The 12,741-nt window shown below is 41.4% G+C and overlaps 1 protein-coding gene across 1 annotated transcript; it reads right to left on the reverse strand.

Moving 5' to 3' along the window:
• Positions 1-3,569: 3,569 nt before the first annotated feature.
• On the reverse strand, positions 3,570-10,596 carry ckmb (creatine kinase, muscle b). Its single transcript, XM_079224547.1, has 9 exons — positions 10,533-10,596; positions 8,973-9,085; positions 8,043-8,139; positions 7,513-7,667; positions 7,123-7,255; positions 6,825-6,996; positions 6,105-6,228; positions 4,642-4,831; positions 3,570-3,821 (listed from the first exon to the last, which is right to left on the reverse strand). Exons 2-9 carry the CDS (start codon positions 9,063-9,065, stop codon positions 3,643-3,645), a joined length of 1,143 nt encoding a protein of 380 aa, XP_079080673.1. The 5' UTR covers positions 9,066-9,085; positions 10,533-10,596; the 3' UTR covers positions 3,570-3,642.
• Positions 10,597-12,741: the final 2,145 nt, after the last annotated feature.

Genomic DNA, 12,741 nt, shown 5'->3' on the forward strand with positions numbered 1-12,741 from the left:
CTCTTCTTCTGATGCCACCAATCACAGCCAGAACAAGCGGACGCACAGACACGGATGGACCGCCGTCGGCCGACTTGATGATGACCCTTGTCCTTGGAGCTGTCGGTGACCTACGACCCCTGCTTGAAACGCACCGCCACCTCCATATTATGTGAGCCCATAGTCAGATTGTTTTATTTTAATTTTTTTCATGTTTGATGATAAGGATGGTGTTGCTGAGAATGATGGGGATCGATAATTTGTTGTTGTTGTTGTTGACATTGTTATTCCTATTGTATCATATTTGTTGTCATCATTCCTTTTTAAAGAGCTGCTATTTAAAGAAATGTTTAAATTTTCTTTTGTTTTCTTTTGTTCATGGAGTTTATTTTCTCTTTAATGCTTTTAAAAATGGGTCAGAGAATGACATCTGTTGTCGTCCTCGGAAGCAGACGTCACATATTTCAGGAGTGAGGTTGCAGTCTGACCTCCGGCCTCTAGAGGGAGACATGCAGAAATGCAGAGACTTGTGACAGACTGAATGAAGCATCGCAGCCTTTCTGCCCATCCTTCAATAGTTGCCCATTTACTGCTCAGCTGGGAATTTGATGTTTGTTTGTACCATTTATGGTAAAGTGCTGCTTCTCTGCCTGCTGAATCCTCTGCTGTGTGTTAAAAGTTGGCAGGTGAGCAGCTTACGGAGGAGTAAAGCTGCCTGATAATGCAGGACCCAGCTGATATGTCGTACTTGATAACCTGGTCATTTGAGGTCATGCTCGGCTCCTTACTTATACTCTACTTCGCCCCAATATTTGTCCCGTGCTACCTTTCTATTAATTTCTATTAGCAAAATCCCTCAAATTTGTTCCTAAATGACATGTTGGTTTAAAGTAGAACTGGATCCCCAACAGGGACCGTGGATTTTCTGATTTGAAGGTGGATGTATGCAGAAAAGAGTCCCTTTTTAAATAATTTTTCAATCAGCAGGTTTGGTCTATTTAGATTAGAAAAAAGGAGGCTTTGTCAGCCAATCAGAATGCCTTATTCTGAGACCAATAGGAGCTGTTTAAACTAATATTTCAATTAAATATAATCAACGTTTAACATTTAACAAAACGACATGTTTTACCAATGGCAAAATGAAGCACATATCGTATGCCCAGACAACTAATAGGATTAAATCTGTGCCACAAATGGTTAAAAAACATCTTCTTGATATCTCTAAAAGCTCGACAAACCAAACCATTGTATTGATTACTGGTCAAATACAGTAGCATGACTTTATTTTGACTAGTCCCATTTATATCTGATGTGATGAATTGAACGCGTTATAATACGAAAAGAAAGAAGAAGAAAAATCTCCTTTTTCCTGCGAGGCTGCAGACATGCATCCACAGGTTGGAACCCCGGTTAAGGACGTGTATATTTTTAATAGATTACCTTTTATTTATAATTTGATCTCTTCAAAAAAAAAAACATGTTCCCCACACACATAATTCCTGTAGCTCATACTGGTTGAGAGTAACTGGAGGAGACGGGGCTTTTTCTGGTAGCGCTTAACAATATCACAGTCTGTCAGAACGCCGCTGCCATCGCTTCGCCTCAAATGTAGTGCAATACAGCCTCAAAGCCAAGAATCTAGACTTGAATAAGCATAGACTCAATAGGGCGCCTTGTTTGGTTTTTATTTTTAATTTTTTATAATGCTGATGTGTTCTTAAAATGTGTTGAGCACTTTTTTCTTCTCCTTTTTAGCCAGGAATCCATTGTACTGTACTGGCAGAGTTTTTAATTAATCTCTATTTTTCTTTTGTAAATTGTTATAAAATAACTCTGTCTCACACATTTAAAGCCCCCTGAAGTGAATAATTGTCATGCTGAATGCCCTTCTACCCTTTGCTTACGTGCGCCTCTTAGCATCCTTCACTTGCCTCAGTGGAACGATGTCTTCAGGGGTCCAAAGTTATATTAAAGTTACTACAAGGAACTTTCATTCTGTGATCCTCCCGACGGCCCCGTGAACAAAAGTGGCGAGCACCACCTCTTCATGTCGTAAAAAATCTGCAGCTGCCTGACTTCCTTTAGGAAACCTAACTGCCAGTCGGTGTCGGAGCTGGCTCCCAGGAAGGCGGCGCTAAAGGAGTAACCTGTAAATCGTTTTGTCTGACGTCGGTTAGGAGCACTAAGAATATCAACCTTCAGTATATGGAAATTGCAAATATTTTCCCTGATGGTCTCGTTTACTTATGGAGGTCATAAAGAGGCATCAGTATTAGACTGTTTGATAACCTGTTAAAAGTTCCTGGTAGTAATTTGAGGAATCTGGGTGTGCAAAAATTCATAATATTGACCTGTCTCTGTGACAGTCAGTTTTAACCGTTTTCTTTTGTCAAATATTATTTTTTAATTTTGAGTTTTAACCTCAGCAACACTTTTGATACTTAAACAGACATTTCCCTCAGTCGACCAACCAGGCTGCAGCACTGCTGAGACGTGTTTGACTGTTGACCAATCAGATTCCAGTATTACTGTAGGAGGTGTACGACTGTTATCGGATCCCGGCCTCATTAAGCTACTGCACAGCTCAACGCCTGCGACGAGCTGAGGCAGCGGTTTAAGACGAGACATTAAATGACCTTTCGAGAAATACTTTGCTGCTCATTAAGGAAGAAGATGCCAAGATTCGACTAAAAATCCACAGAGTGCCCAATTGATCGTATATCGACTCCAAAGGTGGTTGTACTTGTATTGTAACTCTAAAGTCAAGCAGGTACCAACCACTGTCTGAAAATGTGAAGCTTTGATTTAGGGCTATTTTTTTGCATTTTATTTTTGTGTGTACAACTGGGCCTCATTCTCTGAACCTGTTCTGTAGATACAGTGAGGGCCACGCTTTAAGGCTACAGTTCTGTTGTATAGTGTGTTTGAAGCCATCGCTGTTATCAAGAAAACGTAACTTATGGGCTGCAATTACGGAAATGATCGACCTGCAATCCTGCATGTCTCCTAGGAAATAATGTGTGACACAAAAATAAAGACTTTCAACCTCTTTCATATTTTGTGTATTTAGTTTTCTCAGATATGGATTTTTATGTCTTTGACGTGGCATCCAGCCAGTTTCAGTGTGTGTGTGTGTGTGTGTGTCCTTGTACATCTATCTTTGTGAGGACCACGAGTTTTAGACTCGTGATTTTGTTTACGTGTGCCTGTATTAAAATGTATCAGTAGCACATATCTCTATCAATCTATTATGAGTAGTTGCAAAATATATGTGTGTTTCCCATAAAGACAACATGAGAGGTTTGATTGTTACATGGGGCATAATTTAATTGTCCAGTTATATTTTCCAACCAAAAAAAAACATTTTCTTTCAGTGCATAGCCGTTCCAGATTATGCATGGATTGATCCCAGGATGTTACAGAGAAGTTGGGGAGATATGTGATTGGAACCAAAGATACAGCAGGAAAGGATGAGACTAGTTAAGTTGAGTAAGAAAGGAAGGAGCAGAGAGAAAAGTGGAGTGTCTTCTTGACGGAAAGAAGTAAGTAGAAAGTAGCTAGTTGGCCGAAACCAGTAAAATAACTTTACAACAAGGCTACCTGTTTATTTTTTATCATGTAAAAAAAACAAACGCAGATTCAGTCATTGCTTGTCTGTCCACTTTACTTCTGGGCGGGGATCATGCCATCGATGGCCTCTCCCTTCTCGAGCTTCTTCTCCATCTCAACCATCAGCTTGACACCGTCAACCACCAGCTGGACCTGAGCCACCTCGGAGGAGCCCAGACGGTCAGCGTTGGAGATATCGAACACACCACCCACGGAGGCTGTGTCCACACCACCTGGAGGGAAAGAATGGGTGAACAAGGAGTCCTCTTTCTACCACAAGCACTCTCCTTGAGACTGATGTGACAGAGGATAAAAGCTATATGGTGGAGTCGGCCGAATATTGCCACCCGCACCAAAACTTCCAATGAGTCTGGACTGTTGGTCTAGGCACAAATGGCCAAATAAAAACCTTGAACCTTGTTTCTTCAATTAAATAAATGTATGTTCAACATAAATTCCTCCCTTTATAGTTAATCCAATTGTCACAGGGAGACTGCAGAAAAACAATTCAAGTTTTTCCTGAATACTTCTCTCTGGATATGATGGAGTAAATGAGCCATGAAGTCGGAACAAAAGTCGGGACATTATTAATTTGACTAACCTAAACAAATGTAGCAAATAGTACAAATAATAAATTTTATAAAGTCCATTAGAGTTGCAGTGTGTAGGAGAACTACGTGGTTGACGTGAAATGGTGAATGGCCCTAACAAGAGCCACAGTTTGGTTTGTCCCCGGCTACTCATCCTTCTTAATATGTTAGATCTCCCAAAATGCAGCACACTGTACCTTAAATCGTGTTAATCCTAAAACAAAATGACGGCAGCCTTTTCATGCTGACATGAAGGAGCTAAAGTTAATGTCATGCATTGAAAACATAAATAATGTGTTATCTTAATCTGTGTATGTGTATTAACAGCACATTTCCTAATATTTGCTAATACATGCACATGTTGCCGTTAATTCCCTACCTCGCCCAATCCAGCTGTGTACTATTTAAAGCTCCTCTGAAAATGCTAACTTCTGGCTAGCTTTAAGACTTTATTTTTTAGTACCTGTGCCACGCTTCTGCAGACGCAGTCTGGTGAGGATCTCCTCAAACTTGGCATGTGTGCTGAGCTTGGGCAGCTTGACGTGCACGCCACCGCGCAGGCCGGTTCCCAGGTTGGAGGGGCAGGTCAGAATGTAGCCCAGATGCTCGTTCCACATGAAGCCGTGGTTGTGCTTCTTGAAGATCTCCTCAATCTGAGCAGTGATGAGGAAAGTGAAATGATTAATGCATGATGGTTAGAGTATAACCAGACGGATGTAACTGAATGCTAATAAGAACTATCTGTTAATAATAAAGACATAAAATAAACATCCGCATGTTGTATTACAGACATGGAATTCATATGTTAAAGGTACATCATTATAGCACAGAGAAAGTATCCTTTGGAATGTATTTAGCACATAAGAGGTGAAATAGCTTTAACCACGGGCGTCGTTAGGCCTGTTTGTTGTTCAGCCCCCCCAAATAATTTGGCTTGAAAAAAACAAAGATTTATTTTTAATTTTATTTTGGTGATGTCATTAAATTAAACTAATGTTTCTCACATGGACAAGTTATTTATTTATAACATGCTACATATGTGCGTGCATTCTGGTTTGTATGTTTTCTCCCCCTTCCAATTACAACACATTAGTCTATCATCATACTTAACTACAGGGCACTAGGACCTTGTACCGTCTCTCATCAACCACAGCAGGATTATACCAAGAAGTTTAGCTCCAAGTAAATTATGCACAGGGGGAATGTAAGTACAGGTAGTTACAGAATGGCTATCTGTAGTTGTTAATGATTGTTACCTGCTTACATTTAGGTTTACTTGAGGCAAATGAAAGGGAAAACTGTAGTGGGCTATGTTAACACTAAGCTAGCTATTTTTTTGTATTTCTTTTTATCTGCCTCTAATGCTTCCTGGATCTAGTCCGATAGTGTTTTTCTCTGTACATATTGCATCCTAGTTTGACTTGATTATAGTGAATGCATTGGGTGCCTTCCATTTCAGCCCATCATACAATATTTATCAATCGATAATCAAGATGTACTTGAAATGTGTTTAAAAAAAAAAAATTATGTTTTTTTCTTATTGAATGGTATATTTGACACTGAACTAGTTAATCTTTATCTCGGTGATAGTGTCCAAATGAGCATAAAATATCACTGGTATGTAAAAACTACAACAAAATAGATGTAAATGATGATCATAATCGTATTCCCTTCTGCTCAAAATAAAACAAGTAAATCACACTCTTTCTGATTGAACCAATCTATGACCTGTCTGAAACAATGGATATCTGCGGCCCCAAACGGGCCCCCCAAAAAATCTGCGCACGCACATATGCCAGTTCCTTAAGGGCTAAGCCCCCCCTTTCATTGAATCCTAGAAACGCCCCTGGCTTTAACCCAGTTGGATTGTAGAATTGCAGAATGTGTCTCTACATAACTGTGCATTTCAATGTTTTTGTGGTTTACCTTCTGCAGGCCAGTGCAGAAGCGTCTGAAGACCTCCTTCATGTTGCCTCCCAGCTGCATGGAGATCACACGCAGATGATCCTCCTCGTTCACCCAGACCAAGAAGGTCTTGTTGTCGTTGTGCCTGGAAGAAGAAGATCCAGGTCAGTTTTACTTGATTGCGTTCAGGGCAAAATGTTTGCGCGCCAATTATTTTATACAGTTTGAACAGTGGTGCATGAGTACGGTTTGGTGGAAATGCTTCTCAACGTGTGTTGTGAAGGTAAACCTCCCCAGCATGTAAGCCAGGCCGCCGCTCACCCTCATGGTGTGAATTGGCTGAGCTGTGGATTTAATTTGTGGGATGTCAAGCCACTGTAATGCTGCGTTCGCGCCGCGTTTGGTGTGAACGCAGCATATGGGGCACTGTATGCTGCAGCTGTGCACACTGTGCTTTGGTATTCATGACACACTTTAACAGATGTTTGAAAACAGGAATAATCAGGATGTTCATATTAGGGCTGCTGGAGACAGAGCCAGCTGGTGAAAGTTCTGAAGGTTGGCTTAGGAAGATGGGAGCTCAGAGGGTGGTCGAGTGTGTATTGACGTGTTTATATGAGCACATATACAGCTGATCATGGCACATATCTGATCATCTGTTTGCTTTCTAAACTGGGGGAATACCAATATAGTCTTATATGTGTATCCATTTTCATATTTAATTTCATGTGTGTCGCTCACCAGATGCCTCTGCCGTCGGGCCAGTCACGGGCCATTCCAGCGCAGGTCAGCAGGGGAGACACGGGCTTGTCGAACAGGAAGTGATCATTGATCAGCAGATCCTGCTCGGCGTCGGTCATGCCGTTCAGGGGGTAGTACTTTCCCTTGAACTCACCCTCCAGAGAGGCCAGGGCTGAAATGAAAGAACCAAGGAAGAGGGACGGAGGGAAAGGAGTCAGTCCCTGACGAGCATATCCTTCTTCTACAAACATCTGTTAGACTCATAGACTGGCATTGCGGTCATCAGGTGGACACTCACCCTCAATGGACAGCTTCTCGATGCCTCTGCGCTCTCCGCGGCTGTTGTGCGGGGGCAGGGTGAATCCCTTGATGCTGCGGCCGGTACGAACGCGGCTGGACAGCACGTAGTTGGGGTCCAGATCGTCACCTCCCTGAGGGAAGAAGGTAGGAGAACACCACATTACTACACATAATTGTTATATTGTAGCTGTCGTTTTTGATGTCTTATTTAAAAACTTGCTTTCGCTTCACATATGAGGAGTTGGACTGAGTTTCATCAAAGTTTAGGAGTGGATATGGTTTACTCAATTGATAAATGCATGCTCATTCATTTGGTGTGGAAGCTTCCCTTCCTTTTTAAGCTGTGCAGATCTACAACAATACCGTCCTGCAGGTCTCCATCACTCACCTTCAGGTTCTCGAAGTTCAGGTCGGTCTTGTGCTTGTCGGTGGGCTTGTACCCGCCATGACGGTCGGAGATGATGGGGTCCAGCAGATCCTTGAAGACCTCATAGGACTCCTCATCACCAGCAACGCAACCAACGGTCATGATGAAGGGGTGACCTTTGGGACAAGGGGGGGTTGAAGACGTTGGTTACATTGCTTGTTCAAATTGGAAGATTATGTATGGGAGGGATACTGATAGGTCCTCTTGTGCCCGTACAACCATGTATAATATGTATATATGTACAATGAGAGCTACGTGAAACCGGTGTCAAATTCCATGTATGTGTAAACATACAAGGCCAATCAAGCTGATTCTGATTCTGACGGGTTTAGCGGCAATCCATAATAATAACATAATCATGTCTCATATTTGGCTACATTTAGTGCTCGCTTTGGTTCAGTAATGTCTCCTCAAACCCCATCTTTACAGGTGTGTGTGTGTGTGTGTGTGTGTGTGTGTGTTAATCTCTATGCTGATGAGTTGCTCCTTACCAGGGTTGTCAACACCAGTCTGGATGACGTCATCCACGGTGAAGCCACTGGGGGTGGACTTTCCCCTCAGCTTGTTGTAGATTTCCTTGTTCAGCACCTACAACAGATGACAGCCAGGTCAGAGATTATACAATCATGTAATGTATTTGTAGTATTAGTTCCTTTTAGTATCTTAGCACTCAGAAAACCTTCTGGTTCTAATAAAAACATTTGTATTTTCAGTAACTTTTTGGAAAGTGCACAGAAAACTCATGCCTTCCTAAAACAAATCAAAAGCAATGTCCTGCGGCACATTATTGATGCCTGTGCAGTACAGTGGTGTGGCCCTAGTGAACGGCATTAGGACGTGCCCCAGTGCACACTAGTTACTATGAAGCAATGGTTTATATGAAAAGCAAAAGGAATCAAATTTAAAGAGTTTTGCTACTTTCTGTTTGTGTTCAGCTTGTCAGTCTTTACAGTTTTTGCTCCTAAACTTTCTGCATTAGATCGTAAGCTTGGTCACATGATCAAACAGAGACTTGTCATTGGACAACATCAGCATACTTATTACCCCTGCAAACATTTTTGCAAATCTGTATATATGTGTATATACAAAAATACCAAAGAACATTTTATAGTTTCACAGTTTATGGAGAATAAACATACTTGTGTGATAGATTGCTACTGGCTATTTTACCAAACAAATAAAAGGGAATATATACCACCCTGTTAATAATTTGTAACATATTATTTTACCATAGGCCCATTTTAAAGGTCGCAACCTGCAGTTATTGGGGGATTCAAGTTATTTTTGGTGGGGCTTGTATCTCTATGTTCCTCCACCACAGGTCCCAGTGCACTGCATGGGCTGTCTGTAGTTAAGCCACTGGTGCATGTTGTTTTGAGTGGGTGGCCGTGGATAGACAATAACAGAGTAGGATTTCGTACCTTGGCCATGTGGTTGTTGTGCAGGGACAGATCGGGGAACTCCTCGTCCCCGGAGAACTTCATTTTGTAGTCGTTATGACAGTTCTTCGCCATGGTTGCAATTCTTACTCCACCTGGAAATAGATGAGAACAAGAGGAGGTGTTATTTTTTAGAGTCTGCAATGCTTGAAGACTCACTTGTATAAGAGAGGAGGCTTTGGAGTTGTTCTACAGACTCCGGTCTAGTCAAAGACCTTTTTTAATTATTGTGTTAAATCAGAAGGACATTATAGAAGCAGCCCTGAAGAGTTTTTTTTAATAGTTTTTCAAGCTACAAGATGTTTTTGTCAAAATTATTTTTCTTTCTTGCAGTGATGACCTGAGACATAAACATAGTGATCCGGTTAATACCATATTTCTTATCTGGTAATTCTCCAAGTTTTTCAAGTGCCTTGTCAATGAGTTTTCTGGTTAAGAGTAGACACCGTCTCATTCTGTGTTCTTGTCTTTCTTTCTTACTTTTCCTGTCTCTTTCTCTTTGTCGTCCTCCCCTCTCTCTCTCTCTCTCTCTCTCTCTCTCTCTCTCTCTCTCTCTCTCTCTCTCTCTCTCTCTCTGTTCCTGTGTCAGCTGCTCTCTTTACATGCTTTCCTCCCACCTATCCTGCCTCACCACCTGTCTCCCCCCTCACAGCAGAAGAGTATTAATAGTGTTGCTGTGCCCCCTCTTGTCCTGCACCCCTCCCAGGTCCCATTATGATGAATGCTTCTCTCTTCTCTCACTCCATTCAGCCTCCGATTAATGCAAACACAGTCGAGCAAACATAGGTCGAGCAATGCTGCAATACACAGGTAGCAGAAAAGGTACTTTAGTACCAGAAGCAATAAACCGTTTAATGTTAAGACCAAAAATAATATCATTAAACTACTTATTTACTTTAATCAAAAAACAAAACAAAATTAAAAGATTAAATTAAAAGAGCCGCAGAATCAGTCAGGATAAACGTGTTAACAAACTTTTCGGCATCATTTGCGATCTATTACAAGCCAATCTCTCTCTCCGTCAGATAGAGTTGCTAGAGGTGCAGTTGATTAATGACAACTTGTGCACTGAAAGGTCAAAGCAATGAATGCCTCACAGATGGCCCCACAACTCCCATGACTAAATCAAGCGCCCTAAACTATTCCAAGACGCACCTCAAGCATGCCCTGCTGGCGTCAGCAGCAGCTGGCAGTCACAACTTATTTCAGTGACACCTCCCTGCATTCCAGTGCTACCCATTTCCAATGACAGAAGTTTCACTCAATGTGCACCGAGAGAAGAACGATCAGATGAGATTTCAGTAGTTTCCATTCCATTCACACACAAAAAATGTGTGCAGACAAAACAAAATGTTCATGGCTCCAGTGTTCATCAATTGAAGAATCTGTCTGACAGATATTTGGTTCAAAATGTTTCCCTCTCTTAGAGCGATTTAGTATTTGGGCTCAGGGTGAGGGGTCCATACTGATATAGAAAAATCCCCATAATCTTTCCCTTTTGGATTTATGAAAAAGCCTGAATAAGCATTGATTTTCTTTTACCTGCTTAGGAGAAAAGAAAGAGGTATCCTGTCCACCGAATGTAGGTGTTGCCCAACTCTGCCAGATGATGGGCTTAAGTATTTATACCTAGACCTCTGTCCCTATTGGCTGACTAGACTGGGGGTCCCCTCATTTGATTGGTTGCAGGGGGTCTTCTGTGCCCGGGTGAGTTTCTAAAAGGCAAGAACGAACATCACACAACACTCGAGACGAGAAACAGCTGCAGCCGCTCGGCCCAACCTTTCACCTTCTGCCTGCTCGTAGCTGCTGGAGCCTGCAGGAAGGAACAGTGGTGGACAGCCGTGTACAAGAGCACATGCGCCCTCATATGTTTATGCATTAAATGCATGTGTAGCCATTATTGCACTGGTGGTGAAGTTAGATTCACTGGCCAATGTTTTAACCTAAGGGATTTACAATTAGAGTAACTGTAGATTCCTATTATTTCAGTGGTTCACATTTCCACTATTTTTAGTATAATAAAATGTCATTAAATGGACATTTAAAAAGACTTAAAAGGAGGAAAAGCACTTTAAAGATAGCTTTATTTAAGATATTAATGTATCATCTTGGCTGTAGTTTAAATATGATTTTAATGAAATAGAGATGGTGACATGTGTGCAGCTTTATATTTTAGATAAAGGAAGCCCCTTGTCTTTGATTACATCATCGTGATATTCAGAATTACAGATTGTATTTCATTAAACTGTGGCCCCTTACACTAATACCAGTATGCTAAGTGGAGGTTTCTGCATGTGTGACTGTAAGCTATGCGTTACTGCTCCCTGTGTGAAATGTCACGTACTGATGCATAGCGACAGGCTGTCCAACCTTAAGGCATTTGTCAGAAGAGGGAAAACAGAAATTCCGTTGTGATAAAACACACCGGAATTTCTGTTTTGTGCTTTCTTTAGAAGTTTCATATTCATATATCATATCAAATATCCAGCCCAAAGTGTTTTAGTTTAATATTGCTTTGCATCCAATGCAAAAGGCTGTGAGTTAAGTCTGGGCTCAGAGGGTTTATACTCCCAGTCAGATCTCGCTCTAACTGTGAAACCTCGAGTCCAGCAGCACCATCAACCCCCCACTGGTAATGTGATAGACTTCAATAATATACGCACGGACAGATATTAAATCACACGTACATCATGTGACAAAGTAGAAATTGATGGGTGGAGCTGAGAGACACTCGCAGACAGCCGTCTCACATAAGATGCAGGTTTCCCCAAAACATAACAGAGAACTAGAGGTCAGCAGGGTTATCATAGCAAACTATAAAAAAGTAAAATAAAACTAAATACAAATATTGTGGTAGTAGCTGTGGTGTTAAGCATTCAAATCAGCATATATATCTGCAAGAAAATGCTTGAAAGCAGCACCTGCTGGGACACTTGGGTGGAGAAAGCAAATCAAAGTCAGAGCTTGTATTTGTAGCTGTGTGTGCAGGTAAAGGGGGGTTGGCTTGTGACAGAGCTGGAAAACAGGTGAAGCAAAAAAAAACATCGAGCTTCCCCTAAACATACAAGGCTAAAAAAAGACTATGACTATGAGAGAGTGGCTTGACATCCCTAATGCAGGTGTCCTGCATTAGGCAGGACACCTGCCTAATGCTTACTGCAATGCTCAGTGCTTTGTTTTGGTGCACCACATGGCTCTGTTCTCGGCCTGTTGGTACTCTATCTACAACCAAGCCGTTCTCACTTGAAAATCTGGGATTTGCATGTAATGCTCAATCTGATGATAATCAATTATATATAGCAAATTAATATTCTAATGTGTAAACCTAGATGTGCCTATTCAAAGTCAATGATGGATATCCCTCAACTTAATGGTGCCATACGATGCTCATTTTCAGGTTCATACTTGTATTCTGGGTTTCCACTAAAACATGTTTACATGCTTTCGTGTTAAAAAAAAACACATCATTCTTCACATTCTGTCCCTCTGAATATACCTGTCTTCACTCTGTGTCTAAAACGCTCCGTTTTGGCACCTGTCTCTTTAAACCCCCTTGAAAAAGCCCAGTCAACTCTGATTGGCTTGTGCACCTTTGTAAAGTTACTTCTCAAGCCGTGGGCGGAGATGCTCAGATGGTGGGGCTGATGTTGTCTCATTTCACTGTTTTTGCACTCTAGATACCCAGATGTAAGATATGTGATACACTTGCCAAAAGAATAGATGTCAGTGATTCATTTGAACAAATAAT

Source organism: Taurulus bubalis (assembly GCF_910589615.1).
Source record: "Taurulus bubalis genome assembly, chromosome: 10".
Lineage (NCBI taxonomy): Eukaryota > Metazoa > Chordata > Actinopteri > Perciformes > Cottidae > Taurulus > Taurulus bubalis.